General features: G+C 40.6%; 1 protein-coding gene across 1 annotated transcript; it reads right to left on the minus strand.

The window, feature by feature from the left end:
- Positions 1–3,008: 3,008 nt before the first annotated feature.
- Positions 3,009–14,589, minus strand: LOC308287639 (monoacylglycerol lipase ABHD6-like). Its single transcript, XM_080728871.1, has 9 exons — positions 14,518–14,589; positions 12,812–12,942; positions 11,667–11,826; positions 10,458–10,571; positions 10,082–10,214; positions 9,135–9,292; positions 8,980–9,034; positions 6,827–6,927; positions 3,009–3,718 (listed from the first exon to the last, which is right to left on the minus strand). The coding sequence occupies exons 2-9, from the start codon at positions 12,928–12,930 to the stop codon at positions 3,542–3,544; spliced, it is 1,017 nt and encodes a 338-aa protein (XP_080584997.1). The 5' UTR covers positions 12,931–12,942; positions 14,518–14,589; the 3' UTR covers positions 3,009–3,541.
- Positions 14,590–21,971: the final 7,382 nt, after the last annotated feature.

Raw genomic sequence — 21,971 nt, forward strand, 5'->3', positions numbered from 1 at the left:
TTTACTAAAAGCATCCTCTCGCTATATCTTTTTGGTTGTTGTTGTATTGCTACTTATTTGTTGAATTATAATCTGCTGAATTTTGTAATTCCATTTATGTTACCTATTCTTTTAAAAGCCCTATGCTATGTATTGTGTGGCCCTTGTATGTTTCCCTTTTGTCATTTTAACCTGTGTGATTTTGTGCAGTACTTTGTTACGTCTGATTAGAAAAGTGCAATAAAATTAAAGTTATTATTTTATTGAGTCTATTACTCTTCGCCTGCAGAATAGCCTACTATACATCTGTATAACTGTAGTCCAAGAGACATCCTTGTGCATGCCATTATTCAAAGACAAAATGTCATGTTCAACACATTTTATTTCAGCAATAAAGCCCTCAGAATGAAATGAACAAACACTGAGGACTTTACTGAATACTTGCCATGTTAGCATCATCACTCTCTTCATCAATGTCATATATATATATATATATATATATATATATATATATATATATATATATATATATATATCCCTGTAAGACCCACTGTTGCAGTATCACAACATTTGTATTTTATCAACAAAAAGAAAAGGTTTAAATGATTTTATTTTTGCTCCCCCTACCACCTAAACATCATCATTGGATCCTATTGTTTAGTATTACAATATTGGCCACGATATTTTCATATAAATATACCACCCACAGAGGATGACATTCACACAACTTCAAGATCTCTGGAGTCCAGAGTCTGGACGAACAACATCTCACTTTTTCACTGAAGCTATTACTCACACAAACATAAGTAAAATGCCTGTAATATATATATATATTTTTTGGTGATCATTAGAATGTCTAGAACATGTACAGGTACCTGTACATGTGTTATTATTGTGAAAGATACCCCCCAAATGAAAATTAGAGCATGATTTATAATTTTAGCTTTTTGGCTACAAAACCTTACAAAAACATAAAAAAAGATACATTACATTTTTCTCTCCAAAGTACTCCTACAAAGCAAGTAGAAATTAATTTAGGTCTTACAGGGATATTGTAGTCTGACCACTGGTATCAAGCTAATAATGTTATGGATTATGGTTCAAAGTCAATCCACCTCACCCATGCAGACAAAAATAGGCAAAGACGGTGAACAGAGCAGTGAAATCACATAGCCTCCATAATCACATACAGTTAGAGGTGGAAAATACTTGAGTAAAAGTACTCGAGTATTTACTCAAGAGTCGTTTTTTTAAGGATCTGTACTTTCAAAGTAATTTTTTAAATGCTCTACTTTTACTCTTACTTTTGAGTAATTTCAAAATGAAATACTTGTACTCGTTACTTTTCATTTGGACAATGAGTAAGAGTAGTTTAAATTCAGTAAATAAGTAAAGTGAATTCAGGTTTTTGACATACTGTGAAAGCAATATGGGACTAATTAAGGACTTTTTTTTACCTTTTTATTACCTCTGGTCAAAAATAGGTCAAATTGTCAAATAATATAGAGGCCAAAATTGTGAAAATAGCAGATCTACATGCCCACAACGCCTCTGTGGCATTGTGAGCATGTAGATCTGCTATTTTCACAATGGAACAGATGTAGTTAAACTAATGTAATGCCAACTCCTACAATTCCAAGTGCTTGTCAGGGTGAGGGGATCCCCAGTTGAAATATTATTATTTTGGGGGTTGCAGCCTAAAAAGGTTGAGAACCACTGACCTAAGATAGGTCCTTTGTTTCCAACATTTGCAGCACTTTGCAGCACAATTTGTGTGTATTTAACCGGTAACATGTAACATATAAATAATGTAAAAAGGAAAAAGAAAAAAAGTACTTTTACTTTTTACTCAAAGAGTAGTTTTTAAATAGGCTACTTTTTACTCTTGAGTAATTTGCAAAAATTAGGATTAGGAGAATTGTTCAAGTTACTATCATTACACCTTGACAAAATTGAATCGGTGACAATGTTATCATAAGGAAAGAAGAAATTACTTACCTTGGGTTGTATTTTAGAGGATCTTCCCAGTGAAAAAATTTCAACAAAAGTAATTATGAAAGTTAACCAAAGAACAAGGTTTTTGAACAAGATCTCCTCGTTGGTCAGTAGGAATACACTGAGGACACTAGCTGCATGCACCTGACCTCATGGTACTGTAGCCCCACAAAGGCTTAAAACAAAGCTTCAGATCTCTCAAAACAAACTGGTTAGGTTACTACTTGACCTCACCTACATCCTACAACCTAACCACTGACCTGCTCATTACTCAATCTTGATAGAACATCTTGATGGGTCAGGCTAGAGGACAGACTGTCTACAACAACTTGCAATGGGACTGATACTCAAGCGATACCTTGGTATACTATGTACCTGTCAAACAGGTTTCTTGTTTAATTCTTTACAAGCATTCTCTGCATGCAACACATAGGCTTGAGCTGATGCAACACATTGTGAGCTTGTAGATCAGCAATTTGTATTTAAGTGCGTTTGTGACTAAACAAGGTAGAAACTTGAATGAAATGTGCATTTGTAGATTCATGTGGTAGATTGTCAGGCCGTTATGCAGCCTTCAAACTTAGTCCTATGTTGTGCTGAAAGGAGCAAATAATTATGGTCACTGAAGTATGGCCATTTTAACACTACACTACAAAACTACAGTTTTGCTGTCATACCTGTGGGGATAGAGGCAACAGATCCACTTCCGGATTGCATCATTGAACTCAACACCCCTCAGAGTGTGTGGGTGAAGTTTCAAGGCAATCTGACAGACTGGAAGTAGGAGGGAAAACACACATTGTGAGCCCATAGAACGTCATAGATAGGCATTTAGCATTCAGTGAAATTGAATAAAAAATACTTCATGAAAAATGCCTAATTGAATACACTTTCGAAAAATAAGATCGATCACGTATGAATGCGAGAGAGCCACTGCATCAATAAGTCATTAAGAAAATGTGAAACTTAACATTAAAATTATAATAGTTATTATGAAGCTATTTTATTCATAAAACAAACATCATACATAACATTATGGTTGCTTGCACTTCAGCTGCGTGTGACGAGATACGTACAAGATACAAAGTCAAGAGTGGGGAAATCCATGGAACAAAATTAAAAGCAAATTGACATCTATTTACACATCCTGCTAATATGGAACATTGCCAGCATATTTATGACTTTCAGTGCATGTGGTAAAGGGGCTGTCCTTTCTCAGAATAACCCTCATACAGCTAAACCTGTCAAGCTCCTTGTTCACTGCCATTACATTCTTGTTTTATTCCAACTATTCAGAGTTTCATTGATAATTAATTGATTGACGGACATCAGTAAAGCAAGTCAGTCACATTACAGTTATCAATGTCTGTATGTCCAGAAAAACAGAAATAAAGACGGACTGAGGTAGGTAGTCATAGGTAGGGTGGACATTGACAGAGACAGTAAATAACCATCTCCAGAAGTCATTAGAAAAATATGACATTAAATATCGTCATCCAAATTCTCTATTGTGTATGTTATTCAACCTTTATCATATTTTGTTCTTCTTGCTATGAAGAAGGTTTTCTCAGCGCAATTTCTTGGCGTTGCCATTGACTTCATGGGCAGACAGAAAGTCCATGATGAGCTGAGCAGCCTTTCGGGGTCTCTCCAAGACCACAGAGTGACCGCAGTTGTCCAAAAGTGTCACCTGGCATTCAGGGTGGACCTCCTGCAACACAGACGCTCCTGAAACATCAACTACCTGTGGGGGTGGGGCAGATAAAACAGTTATAAATGTATTTTCTGCTGTCTGACAATTGTATATAATGTACCTTTGTCTTGTTGACTATTGTGTAGCTATTGTCTCAGCAAAACACATACTTTGAATATAAATACATTTGTGTCTCCATCCGGAATCATCGGGGCTATAGATTATTGGCTTAGGAATGCAATAAAAATAAAACTAGAACTAGAACTGAACTCTGTCAAGTCAATGGGGAAAATTAATTCACCAATTCATTAATGGCTATAATGGAGATCTCTTTGACAGTCCTTTTTTTATGCATTTATTGAGGACTCATACTAGCGACACGCTGTGGTACGTGGTATGCGCCTGGACCGGTAGGCCAGCAGACGCCCCTCTGTGTCAGTCCTTGTCCCTTTTATCATCAATATTAAGCCCATATCTTGGAAAGCCCATATATGGACATTCTGTGTCAGTCTCATGGGGTCTATGATGTCAGACATCTATGATGTCAGTCATCCCCATATTTGGGTGGAAAAACCTTTTAATTAAAGTCAATGGCGAAAATTAATTCACAAATAAATGTAAATAAATTAAACTATATAACGTATATCTTAGCAAAATGCAAGCAAGTGTGTCCCGATGAAGCCGGTCGATTTTACATATGGCCCAAGTGCGGCCCAAGCTTGAAGATGTACTATAGATCTACTATAGTCTGGTTGCCCTGAGGGGCAACCAAACTAAAAATATTGATGTATTCAAATCTCCATGGGGTGAGTAATCGATAGAAAAACTGAGATTTTGAGGGTGAACTTCTCCTTTAAGGTACTTTTACTTTTACTTTAGTTTTTAGAGTGCAGCTGACTAAGGACTTTCAAAGTACAGTGTGTACTGGAAGCATACTCAGAGCATACCGTCCGTTTGGACATTGGCCTACAGGTATAGTAGACCCCAGTAGACATCTAGGTCCGTGCAGACGTCATTTTGTGGACGTTCACATAGCTTATTGGTGATTATGAATTGGGCTTATAAACTAAACTGAGTTTAACTGAGAAACACTTTTTATTTAATTACTTCGTCCTGAGATATCATCTGGCATTTGGTGGTCCGTTTGAGGTGCTGTACATTCGCTGATGACAACTCTGCACCTCACAAGGACATCAGTTGGATCGTGAGAGAAATTACACATCATGAGAATTGTGGAAAATACCAAAAGTTGTTGCAAAGTCGTTGACTCTGCTTCATACCAGTGTTTACCCAAAATAGCACACTTTGGGTGTGCGCTTGGCATTTTTCCCCCCTCATGGTTTCCCTGTATCTATTTCCTGGGAAACCGAAAATGCCTTGGATAGGCATTCCCATAAATCACACTTCCTGGGATGAAAACCCTAGTATGGACCTCATTCTCACAAAGAACGGTAGGCTTGGTGAGAAACTGTAGTGCCATGTTTCCAGAATGTGGCATACAGTACAGAGGCGCCGAGTTTTGTCCACGCCACAGGGGGCTGAACCCATTTCGAGCGCGTCCCCCACCTCTGCACCGCCCCCCCGTGTATCATGGATTGCTAAATGAAAGAAAATGAAAAGACCTTTCCGACCCCAAAATCCTTGACATCTTGCATAATTATGGTTGAACACAGAAGCACTACATCTGCAGTTCAGGGATGATGATGTGTCCATGACCTTGAAGAATTGCTGTCTGTGCACTTCTTTGGTGTTTGGAAGTTGTGTAGAGGATCACCTCCATCTCAAATCGGCCAAGTAAAAACAAATTAACTATTGGCCTACATTTGCATACCAATAGGAGCGCTCCCCGCCAATAGAATGGATGCCCACGGGAGCGCGTGCCACAATGAGCGAACTGGCTCAACCGGTTGTGGCCAGCCAATGTTATGATAATGTAAATTTTGACTCTCAGCTGCCGAGGCTGGGAATTTACTGCAAGGTGCCGCGGTGCCGCGGCGATGCAGAACCCTCTATGGAGGCGCAGAACCCTCTTTGGCGCCCAGTACACCCATTTCATGTTCCAGTTCAGCTCCCCATAGTTTTGTTTAGTTAACCATAAAGACATACTGTAGGACACCCTCTTTTGTGACAAGGCTATGGGAAACGGAACCGGAACAGGTAACGGATATGACACCTTTTGGAAACCCAGGACTACAGTTATGCACAGAGCCTACTACAGTATATGGATGTCTTGTGTTTTAGCTGGGGATTTAACAAAATGCTTTGTTACCTGATCGTGTTTCCCCCAGATAACCTGGAGACGTGCTATTGATGATCTCACAAAAGATAACGTACGTGCGCAAGCAGAACGCTTATAGTTTTTCTTTTTTCCATTTAAATTCTAAGAAACATTTCTCTCTCCCCCCTCGATTGTTCCCTCTCTCCCGTTGACTGCCACTGCCTTCACGCCCTTGTATTCGTGCATCGTGGATTGCTAAATGAAAGAAAATGAAAGACCTTTCCGACCCCCAAATCCTCGACATCTTGCATGATTATGTTTGAACACAGAAGCACTACAATCTGCAGTTCAGGGATGATGATGATGATGTGTCCATGACCTTGAAGAATTGCTGTCTGTGCACTTCTTTCGTGTTTGGAAGTTGTGTGGAGGATCACCTCCATCTCAAATCGGCCAGGTAAAAACAAAATAACTATTGGCCTACATTTGCATACCAATGGGAGCACTCCCCGCCAATAGAATGGATGCCCACGGGAGCGCGTGGCACAATGAGCGAACTGGCTTAACCGGTTGTGGCCAGCCAATGCTATGATAATGTAAATTTCGAGTTTCGACTCTCAGCTGCCGGGGCTGGGAATTTACCGCAAGGTGCCACGGCGATGCAGAACCCTCTATGGCGGCGCAGAACCCTCTATGGCGCCGCCTATGATACAGTATACCCATTTCATGTTCCAGTTCAGCTTCCCATAGTTTTGTTTAGTTAACCATAAAGACATACTGTAGGACACCCTCTTTTGTGACACCGCTATGGGAAACGGAACCGGAACAGGTAACGGATATGACACCTTTTGGAAACCCAGGACTACAGTTATGCACAGAGCCTACTACAGTATATGGATGTCTTGTGTTTTAGCTGGGGATTTAACAAAATGCTTTGTTACCTGATCGTGTTTCCCCCAGATAACCTGGAGACGTGCTGTGATCAGGTGCAGGTTCTCCTGGAGAGAATGACGAGACTTTTCTCCAACAATCTCCAGAAACACTGACCGTCCCATGGACACAAACACATAATATAGAAGCACACACAAGCATTAACTGTGGATTCCCAGGAATAGATAGTAGCAGCAGTGTTACAGCATTTAGTATATTACTGTTTTATCAGTAAAAGATATTCAATTCTGTATTTTTTTATACTGTAAATAAATAATAAAAATACATAATATTTAAAGAAATAAAAACAACTATAGTTCCTTAAAATGCAACTGAACATTATTTCTACTTCCCTGCCACAATCTCTGTCTTACTATCACACACACAAACACCTTGTAATTTTAAGTTGAACAAAACTCAACAGGAGTCAACTACCTAACCATAAACTTTTGCTGCCATGTACTAAAGGCATGTACCAACCAAAGATTGCGTTAGACCGGAAATTGCCGGATTTTACCGATTTTTATTTACAAAGACCGGAAAATATAAACCTCATCGGACATATGGACCGGTTGAAAATGACACGGCAGTTCATTAATATCACTGCAAATCCCCCTCTCTCTCTTTCTCAATGTCTCTCTCTCTCTCTCTCTCTCTCTCTCTCTCTCTCTCTCTCTCTCTCTCTCTCTCTCTCTCTCTCTCACATGCAAGTCTGTCGTCTGGCGAAGTTGCACAAATACACACAGGTTAAGTTAGACATACTTATTTCCTGTTACTAATAACCTGTGTAAAATAAGCTGCATTGGGAGGTAAACAGGACTCGGGAGACACTTTATTGTGAAGGTATAGACAGGAAAAGTTGTTGTTGCTGGGCAGTTGTCGGTTTTTTACTGTATGTCGTCTGTCAGCTGGCTTGTTTTGGAATACGAGCATGCAGTTTAAGTTGTACATGAATGGACAGTCAAAACAAGTTGTATTATCAGAACTGTTTAGCCTATATATATTAATTTGCAAACGGGCCGGGGGAGAGAAGACAGCAGTCCATTTCAGCGTCATCTTGCAATGCATGCGAACTGTTAACCCATGGGAATTAGGCTATGGAAGGCACACAGGACAACTAAAACCCATATACCAGTAAGACTCCCTAATCGGGAGATAAGCGACCGTAGGTCACTTATCGGTGACCTACGAGGGAGCTGGGGGTCCCTGGAGCTCCGGGGGTCCTTGGAGGTTGTAGTTTGGCAGGTAAGGAGTGTGTGTGCAAAATCTGGCATGGATCGGGGCAACGGTTGCGGAGATATGAGCAGGGCAAAAGTGTGACGTGTGACGTGTGTGACAGACGGACGGACGGACACCTCGAGCAGCTTTCTGTAGTAAGTGCGACCTACGGTCGCAAAAACAAACATTATACACTTGATTGAAGTTCTTTATGGGGAGATGTTATGGAAAATGTACAAGATCACCACCAAAGCCCTTTCAACCTTGCCAAAGTTGCATAACAGAGATGCATGGACGCACTATCGTGACCACTCGACCATACCAGTGAGTAGCCTATATATTTGATTAATTGTTGGCCAAATCTATCAACTTATGAAACATTTGCGCAGACCCGACTATCAGACTATTTCTCATTATTCTGTACATGTGTTGTTGGCCTGAAACATTGGCCTGAAACATGATGCAACAGAAACACCTTGTTGTAAAACCATGCAGTATGCGTGCAAACACAGCCTGCGATTATAGTCCAATATAATTAATTCCCTTATGCAAGATGAAGCTGTATGTTTGTTGCCTACAGCCTACTACTCCTTTGATGTGATGAATAACAACAGCAGGACCACTGTTGTTATTGGCAACGTTTTTGCACCTGCATTAAAATGATTATGTCCGGTATTTTTATCAGATGTCCAATACATTTTAATCATGCCGGTCATGGTGACCGGCAATTAAAAATCCTAGCACTATCGCTGGTACCAACACTGAAGTTTATTAGTGATTCTTTGTACACACTCTCATTTCTATGAAACATTCCTTTTTACAAAAAAGCTTCTGTAGTAGCAGAATTTTGGGTGGCCTGTACTTTTGGTAAGACTGGTTGTAATGACAGTAACAGCAGTATTTAGAAGTAATAACAGTAGTAGCAGTAGTAAGAAGTAGCAATCACCTTCTCTGTAGAAATCATTGTTGGGGATCCGTGCATCAATGAGTCCCTGTAGAATCTGTAGAGGCAAACAGCATCATAATGTAATCACACTCTTTAAACAAAGTACTAGGAGTACCAGCGAGATGGTGGTAGTTATAGTACTAGTGGTACTGTACCTGTTGGGGAATTTTGAAGCGTACATAACAGCAGAGTTTAAGCATTTCTTCCATCTCTTGTGGAGTGGATGGGATCAGAGGAATATCGTCTACATTCTGAATTTTCTCCAACTCCCTCAGTCTCTGCACAAACACACTCTCTGTGGGGTACACCAACTCTGGAGCAAAATACAAGAAAACAGCTATTACATTTAAAACAATAAATGCCTATTCTCTTTCCCATCCCAGTTCACAGCTAAAAAAGAAAAGAAGACATTGTGCAATGCTGACGAATATGTTTTTGTCTGGCAAGTCAGCTAATGCCAGATAGTGATAACAAGGCATGTTAATAGAGTGGGAAGAAGGTGGTATCATGCACCCTCTGGAAATATACTTATAACCAGTTATTCTAGATTGAAATAATAATAATAATAAAATACCAAATAATTAGAAAATGATGAGCCAGGTTAAAAAAGTTGTCAAAATGTCCTATATACCATTTAAATGAAAATCTGTGTGGCTATTATATAAACATATATTTTCATTATAAATCAGCCAATATTGCACAAATACAGTGTTTAGACCTATATTTGAGGGTCAAGGATCATCATTAAATTCTTAAAGTGATCAAATGTACCTGTGGCATGCTGGTATGCAAATGAGTGCTGCCATAACAATACAATACATTGGGTTAGGGTAAGATGGGGAATGACACACAACAAAGGCCATCGGAATCGGGACGCAAAGCCGCAACATGCTGTCAGGCTACATTGGAGCCTAGGAGACTGGACAACTAGGCCAGCAGTATGGACCGCAGGCCGCATTCTTTAAAAAAAAAATCGACAAGCTGCCAGGATTCATCGCGTTTTATTGTCTATATCTCTGCCTTTCTGTTATTTTGTTTTTATCTCAACGAACTGATGAATTGGTTGATTGATACAGGTGAGCTGCCAGAGGTCTTACTGTACCTGCAGGACAGATGAGGGTGACCCCTGACAGGTGAGCGGGGAATCGGGCAGCGTAGACCCCCGCTACGTTCCCCCCCATGGACGTACCCGCCAGGTGGAATGGACGTCTGTTTAGTCGGACGCTCTGTACAAACTACAGAGACAAACACATGTGTCTTAACTATATTCTGTTATATTCTATGATGTGTACTAAAACGACAAGGACCATAATAATAATAATAATAAGGAAAATAAAGTCAATTGAGGGAAAGAGGAAGGGAGAGAAACATTGCGCACGCACGCACGCGCGCGCGCACACACACACACACACACACACACACACACACACACACACACACACACACACACACACACACACACACACACACACACACACCTGATTTATACGTTTGACTTGTCCCTCTATGCAGTAATCTTCAGCGTTTGTCCTGCTGGTCCCCTCATGTCCAGGCATGTCCACACACACAACATGCTGGCTCCTTGGTAGGTACTGTACACAAAAACACACTGATATTATTAGTACTCCAACTACTCCCTCCTGCCTCTCAAGCCATGGAACTACTACTCTTGAGCCCCTTTTCGACTGCAGTTTTAGCACCACACCGCACCACATAAAAATACCTACATTTTCCATTACACAAAAGTACCCCTATCGGTAAGAAACAAATTGACCCTTTTAACTGTGATTATAATACATAATAAATTTGTATTACAAATATCCTAATTATGATGCACTATAATGGATTATAACAGTGATTATAATACATTACAAAATATGAATGTATTACTATGATAATTATAATACACTATAATAGATTATAATAGTGGTTATAACACAATAGAATCTATTATCATGTATTACAACTATATCCTGGTGGTCTAAATGAAAAGCCAGTGAGTGATCACTCATTATGATGTGTTTGGCCCTGTTTGGCCTAGCTCAGACCTACTCTAGAGTGGATACTTTTTAGTACCCCGTTTAGTACCACTTTCACACCACTCTACCCAGGTCTTTGTAGTGGAAAACCTGGCACAAGTGGGCGGTGTGGTGTGGAGTGGTGTGGAGTTGGGCCAGTGGAAAAGGGGCTCAAAGCCCCTTTTCCACTGGCCCAACTCCACTAGCCATGGTTCACATGACGGTCGTCTGTCATGACCGTCATGGATGAGCTTCAACTTGGTTTTTGCAATGTTTCTAATATTCAATAAGAAGCATTTTAATCCGATCTGTGGTTTTTTTCACCTATGCTTTCAACGACGCGACCCTCGGTTGGGAGGTGTACTGCACACTAATGATACATTATTATAACTATGAGAAAATGATCACATATCGGATTATTGAACAATACGGAATTGTCCCTATTCTGCTTGACCACAAATGTTGAGAATATTATTTAGATAGCATGTTGTTTAGACAACCTAGTATGTTTACCTGGTATCCTAGTTTTTTTAAGCACCACATTGTTCTCTTTGCACAGGAGGATTCATGTAATTTACTCTAATGTTACATTTCTAAGTCGGTCTGGATAAGAGCAACGAACGGCCAAACTGTAAAAGTGTTATGGGTGCATGGTCGCATCTGTGATACCTTGACCATATGGAGCCACATGTCTTTGTTTGCTGAGAAGCCATGCAGAAGAAGGAGGGAAGGTGTGGCGCCCCCTGGCCTTCCACGGTGGGAATAACAGAACTTGTACTTCCCACAATAAGCATAGTCTACTTTCAGACCCAGCCTACGCCTCCAATACCTACAACGGGGAGAAGAGGAGACGAGAGGAGGATATAGGAGCATTCACTTGTACTGATTCGTGTATTGCAAACTTATCTAAAAGTTGATTCTGGATTTGTCACTTCCTCCTTCCCTGATTTTTCAAGGATCACAGGAATATTGTTTGTCAACACCCTACTTGGCTGACTGACTGTAATGTTGCTGACCTACAAAATTAATGGGATGTTTCTAATTTAATTCAACCACTAGAGGGCAATGTGACACCTCAAAGGCAGGTCAAAGTCAACTACATCATGACTCAGCAACACACACAACCCTCTGTTTGTGTGTGTGTGTGTGTGTGTGTGTGTGTGTGTGTGTGTGTGTGTGTGTGTGTGTGTGTGTGTGTGTGTGTGTGTGTGTGTGCGTCTAATGGGGCCATCCATCTTCCAAGAGGCGTCTTTTATTGTCTAATCAAAGTCCACCTCCACATTACTCTGAGTGTGACACACAGGACATGCGTCCAGGTCACAGGACAGTTTGAGCAGGGGTCATTGTGATTCAACATCTTAGGAACTGATACCATATATGACTCCATCATGTTCTGCTCATCAGAGTGGTTATTTATCAACACTGAGAGACAACTTTCAATAACAAATGACACTGATCATCCCCTGTATCGCTACTTCGACCTCATGCCATCTGGACGAAAGAATACAGAAAGAATACAGAAGTGGGAAAAGGTTCGTTTTAACAGGAGTTTTGTCTCTTCGGCCATTGCAGCACTAAACACACTGCCCTGTCCATACATAGGATGGTTTTCTCACTTTTCTGTGTGGGGACCTTATGTTTTATATTGGTGATATCTTGTGTTTTTTAATCCCTTCGGGGATGATAAACATTATTATTATAAAGAACTGGCTGAGCTGTGAAGGAGACGATCTGTGTAGGATGAGACAGTGCGGAGAGTAGGACAGCTGAGAGGGATACAGTAATCATTTTATGTTATGTTTTGTGTGTATTACCAGTTATAAACCTTGATGAGGACAGCAGGCCAGAACATAAAGGAAGCGACGAAACCCAGGATGGGGAGCGCAAGGGTACCTCCTGCTAGCAGTAACATTTTAGCCACATCCAAGTCCATCGTGCCGCTCTCCTGTGTTTAAGAAAACAATATAATATTATTAAAATAATGACAATAATAATTAGGAGCGATAAATGCATAATATTAGCAAATAATTAACTACATTATTAAAAAAATAAAGAAAACAAATGCAGACAAGAGCAGAGTGGCCAAACCAAGGCTTCAAAATTATCGAATGTGTTACGATGTTACTTTTAGAGACTAACCAGGTCTTATGCCTTATGCCTTAACTTCTTTACCTTTTTTTCACTATTTTGAAAAACATTTTTAAATACTTCAAATGCTGATCTACATCTGCACGTTGTGAACTTGCAGATCAGCTATTTGAAATATTTAAAAAACTAAAACAAAATAGTAAAAAAAGGCAAAGAAGTTAAGGCATAAGGCATAAGACCTGGTTCAAAATAGGGCCCATATTACTCTTCTTCTACTGTTGGACTGACACTCTTTGCCTGCGGAATACTATACATCTGTACAGCTGCAGTTCAAGAGACCCCTACGTGGCATTATTCAAAGACAAAGGGTCATTTTATTTCAGCAATAAACCCCCCAGGATTAAATGAACACTGAAAACCTTTCTGTTATGTTGTTTGCATGTTAGCATGATCACTCTCTTGATCGGCTGGCTATACAGTAGTTGGCCATGGATGGATGATGGTTCTAAGGCAATCCTGTGTGTTCAAACCTGGTAAAATTTACTCAACAACTTTCAGAAAGACTACATTTACAGGAGTAGCCCCTATTACACAGCTATGCTGTTATGGCTCAGTCAGGAGGATTTCTATTGTGTTTGTAGTCAATCTGATAAAGCTATCTAAGAAAAGCTGCTCATCACTTTGTAGACCATCAATGAAATGGAGAGTGATTGGCTGTTATGTGTCACTGACACATGACATGTCCATGGCATGAACTTAAGTAGGAACCTTCTCAGAATGGTCAAAAATAGCTATTTTTGAGCAGTTTTCAACACAATTACTATCTACACACGACTAATATAATAATCAATATCAAGTAAGAGTAGGCCTACTAGGGTAAATATATTTGCCCTGCTGGTGGCCTGTGTTGAAAGAGCTTAGCTGCAAGTTGGTATGTGTGTTGTGTCACTGGTGCGTATTTCCTGCAGGTTGGTGTGTGTGTGTGTGTGTGTGTGTGTGTGTGTGTGTGTGTGTGTGTGTGTGTGTGTGTGTGTGTGTGTGTGTGTGTGTGTGTGAACTGCAAACATGAGCTCGAAGATTATTTGTAAATGGTGCATTTATATAGCGTTTTAATCCAAGGCGCTTTACATAGATGCACGCACACATTCATACACCGGTGGCGGAGGAAACCATGCAAGACACCAACCTGCTCACCGTGAGCAATTAGGGGTTCAGAGTCTTGCTCAAGGACTCGTCGACATTAACTCAGGGGGAGCCCGGATTCGAACTGGGAACCCTTCGTGCTCTAATAACGGTTTCTCTACCCCTGAGCTATGCGTCAGGTTAGCATCCATCTCATTTGAGGCTCTCCTGCCTCTCCAGCTTGTTTTGTTTCCCCACACACGCACGCAAACACACACCAATAACAGGGGCTGTTTTTAGAAACACTTGCCTGTCTCTCGTCTTTCCTTCGGTTCCGTTTCAACCGGCAGGGTGTCAGTCAAAAAACTCCCGTGTTCTCCCGTGTTCAGTCAGTGTAAAAATGTCTCCTATATCCATACAGTCCATCCCACTGTAACCATGTGTTACACCAAAACTGGAGATCTATTGAATTGTGTAACGGCACAGGTCTGTTCGTCGTACACACAGGTGTATGGCAGGGCAACCAATAACCAGCTGGGGGTTGTGTAACAATGTAACCGAACAATTATAGCCTACATTTAAGTAAATACAAATATAGGCCTACGTAGTACATAGATGAATACATTCGCGCGCTCTCTCTCTCTCTCTCTCTCTCTCTCACACGCACGCACACGCACACACACACACGCACACACACACACACACACACACACACACACACACACACACACACACACACACACACACACACACACACACACACACACACACACACACACACACACACACTTTTCTGAATGGAAAAGGAAGCCACAGCGACCTCTGAAGTCACAGAATTCGTTAGCTCACTAATTTGGTTGTAAACAGCTGTTTACGACGCTAATGACGAAAACCTTTTCATCTGTTTGAAAGGGGAGGGGCAATTGTACTGTACGACTTCTGATCTGAACCGCATCTGAAAAGGCAGGCAGCACAGACAGCAGACCCTGGCTGAATCCTCAGTCACGTGTGAGTCCGAGTCACACAGCTGACTGTAATTATAATCAGGAATCAGAATACAGAATTACAATTACATGTCATGTTTAGGCTACTGGGACCCTCTATAACTCTATGGGACTGACTGTAACTCACTGTTAACTCACAAATAATGTTGCCTACTACACTAGTATAGTAGGCTACGCCGACTGTATAGTAGGCTACACAGTACTGTTTCAAAGAAACAGAACAGAGGTCAAATTAATAATGCTTCTGTCTGCTCTTGCCAGATGTAGGCTACAATTAGTACAGTAGGGTAATAATAGTGGTCAAACTGGTCATTGGGCTGTACATTTTCCTCGATTTCTTGGCCAATTCTTCACAATCTTTGGGAGTAGGACATAATGACGTTATTGTCTCTTAACAATTGCATCAACATCTACAAAGTAACTAGTAATTATCATTTTCAAATAATTGCAGTGGAGTATAGTATAGTAAGTATTGAAAATGGCACTAGTATAGTATAGTACTTGGGTAAATGTATTGTTCTTAGTTACTTTCCACCACTGCATAGGGCATGCTCAGTGTCAACATGAACAGCTTGAAGCTGCAGACCTGCCTACGTTCTGTGAACATGTGACCATTTAAACAAATCGGATTCCAATCTGGATGTGGCACAGATCTGATTCAGGCTGGATTTGTCTGCCAGTGTAATCAGGCCTTGATGCACACACCTGCATTTAGTTTTGGTGATTGGAGTCTGAGAAGAGATGTTGCAATCCTTCAGAGACCATTTCAACTTTCTAGGGCAAAATATAGAGCTTACTGTTGGAGCAGACAACAACAGTGATTATTAACTTGTAGCATGTGTTAAGCTGGAAGTGATATTATAGTGTCTAAATCAGAAAAAAACACAATGGCTCAACTTTATTGTAAACATGACTTGAACACCAACACACATGCTTCCATGCAAGATGGTCACAGTGTGCTAGATGTACTGGGGTATGGACCTGGTGAAATAATCTCCAAAATACACATCTTAAAGTTGGGCATTGGGCGACTAATGGGATGACTTCACCCTGTTTTCAGGTGTCCTGGAGCTATGGCGTCTGCCCTCATCAGGTCGGCTGGGCCCCTGCTGCACATGCATTTTTCTGTTCCCAAGCTGTTCTCAGTGCCTGGACTGGATGAGATAGAGACTGAAATATCTTTAAGTTCACCAACATCTAATGGGGAAGGAATCGAAGAAAGGTACAGACACAATTAATTACTGTCTTGGCAGGAGAAATACTTGAAAGGGGGTTGCTCATGTTACCTTGCCTCTGTTCCACAACACAGAGCTGGAGATTCAGCTGATGAAGAAGACCAAAGTGAGGAGGATGTGCCACCTGTATCATTTCAATCAAAGTACATTGATATGTGTAAGTTGGCTTAACCACCTATTTCATAGTTTGTCGTGGTGTTGCTGAAAATAGCAGATGTAGAAGCTCGCTTGTTGCCTTGTGAGACGTGGGCTTGTAGATCTGCTATTTTTGCAAATGTCTGGTTGAAGCCGTTCATTTCGTAACGTTTCTTTTAAGCCCACTTGTAACCTTGTCTTCTGCTATACAGACATTGTATACCACAATTCTCTATTTCTGTCTTCCTTCTGTAGTCCCATTGTATCAAGACTATCTGTCGTCTCTGAAAGCTGCCCTCCACCGGGCGAACGAGGGCACTCTCCATGAGCTAGTGACCTGCCAGTTCCTACCAGGTCTGCAGTCACCTCTCCTTAGCTCTCACGCCCATTATGAGCTCGGTAGCCCTACTACTCCATGTTCTCCTGTGGTCACTCAATCCACACCATCACCTCGACAGGTCAGGGTGACCCCATGTACCCTTTGGCAGGACCTGGCCGAGGTTAAGGAGAGTGGTCTCCTCACCACACTGACCACTAGAGAGTTGCGGCTTCAAGAGGTATGAAGTTGGCACCATCTGAGATTATTATAACTCGCATAGGCTACTATGATTATCATGGTATGCGAGTTATCTAATCTTGGATGTATGATAGTATTTGTTTTCAATTGCCTCTTTATACTAACAAACAAGTGTGATGATGCATGATTGATTAGTCCCCAATGATTCAATTTGAAATGTTCAGTAAATATACCAGTAAGACTCCCTAATCGGGAGATAAGCGACCGTAGGTGGCTTATCTCCACTGATCCATGTTGATGACATGAGTGTAGACATGCTGTGTAAATATAACACAGAATACACATTAAAGATCCAGTCTGAAAAAAGATATTGACAAATAACATCAATCATTCCATCATCACAATGCAACATCAGCTCTCTAATAGACTTTTAACTGGCAATTTGTTTGGTTAAAGTGACAGAGTAGAAATAAGAATTCAGAAAAGGAATGATTTAACCCCTCTTTTGATCTGAAGGCCAGGTTTGAGGTGATTGGCTCTGAGGCTTCCTACTTGAGGAGTCTTGGGATCGCCGTCAATCATTTCTTTGCATCAAAGAAACTGAGAAAGAGCTTGTCCAAAAGAGAACAGCACGTTCTTTTCTCCAATCTCTGTCACGTGATGGAGGCCAGCGAGAGGTACCGTAAGGGCTCCTCTCAGCCGTTGATGTTAATGGTATTCATTGTATTAGCTTTAATAATGAATGACTCCTCTGGTGTCTGCAGGTTTCTCATGGACCTGGAAAGTCTACTTGGAGCGAACGTGGTGATATCTCACGTCGGAGACATTGTCCTCAAGCATTGCTCAACATTCCAGGCTCACTACGTGCCCTATGTGACCAACATGGAATACCAAGAGGCCCTTGTCAGCAAGCTGCTGTAAGTCTTGTACTGTATATAGCATATCTCAAACAAATATGTTCCAAGTCATTCATGTTTGTTTTTTCCCCTCGTTTTTATTTTTTTTCTTCTGCGTTTCAGAGAAAAGGACAGACATTTTCTGCGTGCTGTGAAGAAACTTGAGAGAGACCCTGTGTGTCAGAGACGGAGCCTGAAGTCCTTTCTCATCCTACCGTTCCAGAGAATCACTCGCCTTAAGCTCATCATGGAGGTACAAAACCTCTGGTTGCGTTTAGAAAGTTCTCACCTTTTTTCATAATGGATTTGTGGCTTGGTAAAGGCTGCATTGTTTGAAAAGTCAACTAAAACTTCAGTTGGATCATCGCCCCCTGTCATTTCAGAACATCCTAAGACTGACCGAGTCAGACTGTAGCGCCATCCCATCTCTAAAACAGTCCATAGAGGCCATTCGTCAGGTAAATGTCATTCATCATAAAGCAAATCTAATCAGTTGAAATTAGATGACTTGCGCTTCACCCAGTTCCAACCCTGTCTTCATACTGTATAACTGGTCCTCAGCCACACTAATGCTCATTATAAGATGGCACAAATTCTATCTACAAGGTCTTGTAGACAGAATTTCACATCCTGAAAAGTTGGCATACTTGAATATAAGCCATTAAAAGAGGAAAAGTGTTAGTTTCAATCAAGTTTGAAATATGAATTGGAAACCACTGACTATTGGTAGGCAGGTTTCTGAACTATCTACAGCCCACCTACAGTAAAATACCATTGTATAACTAGAAAAATATTGTTCCTTCGAAACAATTGTGGGCTCGCTTCAAGCCAGAAAACAATGGCTATAAAAGCACAAAATGTCAAGATCGCAGGCAGTGCTCTCTTTGACGTTACTGACGTCAAAGATTGGTCCATTTTGTTCCAAAAATGTGTTGTGCAAAAGTTGACCTGCTGGTGGCGCTATAACAGGCCAATGTGAGAAGGTTGGTATCTGTTCCTTGACCTATTGGGAATGTGCTTGCAAGATTTCACGCACATCCCAGGCTGTGTTCATGATTTGAGGTGTTTTTGGCTTTGGACACTTTATCGCTGCTTGCAGCTATATTTATTATTATTATTTTATAATTTTTTTGTGTGCACTTCATAGGCATGTTAGATAAAGGTCCTTAGATTGCGTGTAGAATGTTTCATGCAAATTGCAAAAAAAATCCTAGAATAAAAACGGGTTTAAGCGTTTTACAAACTGCTCAAAATTATATAGCGCCCCCCTTTGGCCATTTGGGGTAAGATTGGTTTCAGTGATATTTGAACTAACCCTCTACACTATTTTGTCATGAAAGTGTGACTTTGCATGTATGTTTTAGAGGCAGAAGAATAATTTGCATAAAAATGCAATATTGTTTGAATTATTTAAAAAAGCATGTTTCAATGTTAAAGAAATCCGATCTGACAGATCTTTAGATATCGGTCCAAAGTTCACGTAAAAAAAGTTTTGTGCACGTGACGCGAAAATTCCAGAATAAAAGCGGGTTTACGCGTTTTACAAACTGCTCAAAATGGCGGAAAATCAAAGGGCGGAGCTTACTTAACAACGACACAGATGTCTTCCGCTTGAGTCAAAGCACGCGTGTAACAAGTTGCATGTCTTCAAACGAAACAAGTCATGACTTATGCCCGTTTGAAGTTTGAATTTTCAGACGCTTCGTATAGCGCCCCCCTTTGGCCGATTGGAATAAAATTGGTTTCAGTGATACTTTGACTAACCCTCCAAATCTTTGCCAAATGCCATGAACGTGTAACTTTGCATGTATGATTTAGAGGCCGAAGAATAATTTGCATAAAACCGCAATATATATTAAATTATTAAAAAATCATTATTTAACGTACAAACTTCTCACCACATAGCCTGTGTAGATATAGGTTCAAAGTTCATGTGAAAAAAGTTGTGTGCACTTGACGCGAAAATCCCAGGAGGAGATAGATTTTTACTGTTTTTCATATAATTCCGAATTGTGGGAGACCTAAAGGTCAGAGGTCAAAAGTTAGAGGGTAAAAGTTGTTCGGCATGAGGAGACGCATAAGTGTATACAGGTTTCATGGCTGTATGTATAACACAGCATGAGCTATACCTGTTCAAAGATCGCACTTTCGAAGGCTTCCTACAGCGCCACCATTTGGCCGATTGCTGTATAAAATAATAGCACACGTCGCCACTGTAGGCTGAACACATTGATGTTTTTATTTTCATTTTCTCACTAAGTATGTAGGAGTAGAAAGGAACCGAAGTTTTGAGGAGAACTTGATCTAGGAATAAATAAATAATGACAATATCTAAAGTGTGCTCGCCTTACAGGCGAGCCCACAATGAACATTTTTGTTATTAATTATTTGAAGATAAGGGTGGAAATGGGTGATGTCCTCCTTTTAACCAGTTTTAAATTCTCTTTTTAGTTAAATTGTCCAATCCATTTGATTAGTGAGCAAAGACAGTGGGGGGGGGGGGCATAATGTAATTTTGTTACATACGGTATACAGTTTATTAATAAACTGGCAAATACATGTGACTCGCCTTTTATAGAATTACTCATAAATACACTGATATTTTGATTTAACCAGATAGTTGACAAGTGCAACAAGGGAGTCCAGAAGATGCAAGAGATTGAGCAGTTGGTGCAACTGGAGCAGAGACTGGACTTTGGCTATGTTAAGGTCTGAAGCCTTCTGTTAACTGCATGGTTTCTGGTGACTTGACATGACATGCAACAGGTTTTACATCACACTGCACTGGTGGAGCACAGAACTGTACACAGTAGGCATCAGTAATAAAACGAATCGATAATACAAAAAAAATAAAATGGCTAACAACCCATTGTATCCACGGCGCTGTGGGCTCGTAAATGAGCTAATTTCACCATTTCTGCACGACACTGTTGTACGACAAAGTATAAAAAAGGGTAGAGTTATTTAGACGATTATAACAATTTATCAACAAAGTAATCGATAGAATAATCTAAAAAGATTATTTGAGTTGCGGCCCTACACATCAGCTTATCATATGGGATGACTTGTCTTGGTTAAGTACCCAGTAGGTAGTAGGTTTTCTTCATGAACCTACAGGTGGCAGTCATGTATTCATCTAAATACTAAATAGACTCTTGTGTGTGTATGACTAGTTCTGCCATGCCTTCTGGACATTTGAACCGTAAATGCACAACACCTTCAGATGTGTTTCCGGTTTAAATCTGCTGCTGAGCCAACCAAATTAAGCTATGAGGAACTGATCCTTAACAGGAAACGGGAATGCCAGCGTCTTGAAAAGAGAACTACAGTCATGCACAGAGCCTATTAAAAGTAGAACTTGCCCCTTTTGTTAAAAACCACGAAGTTTTGTAGTGTGTGGAGGCCTTTACTGTGGATATGACTAATGGGGATCCGTAATAAACAATAAAACCTTTTCAGTCCTTCATACAGTATGTCACCCACTGTATGCCAAATCTAATGGACTGAACAGGTGTTCTTCCCTGAAAAAGATTCACAAGGGATCGAAATGTCTTCATAGATTTTATTTTTTACCTTCAGCTCGGTGTGCTCGTTCTACTTTTTAACTTAGAGTGCGTTCTTTTTAACCGAGCAACCACTGGGATGTGTGTGTGTGTGTGTATATAGTTGGTTTCAGTTTATAATCTCCGATGTCCCTCTCCATCCAGAAAGTACCTCTGATTGTAAGTGGCCGTGTCCTGGTGCATGAGGGTGCTTTAAGACAGCTGACACTGGACGACAAGCCAAGTTCACAGATGTCCTTCACTGATGTCTACCTTCACCTCTTCAACGACCTCCTGGTCATCTCGGAAGTGAAAAAGTATTTCACATCCTCGTATGTACAAAACTGTTTTCAGGAGAAGAACCTGTGTTTTAGTTATTTAGTTATTTCCCAAGCTCTTGGTAAAACAAAACAAAAACTAATTGGTTAAATATTT

The sequence above is a fragment of the Nannobrachium achirus genome, assembly GCF_963921795.1.
Source record: "Nannobrachium achirus genome assembly, chromosome: 6".
In the NCBI taxonomy this organism is placed as follows: Eukaryota; Metazoa; Chordata; class Actinopteri; order Myctophiformes; family Myctophidae; genus Nannobrachium; species Nannobrachium achirus.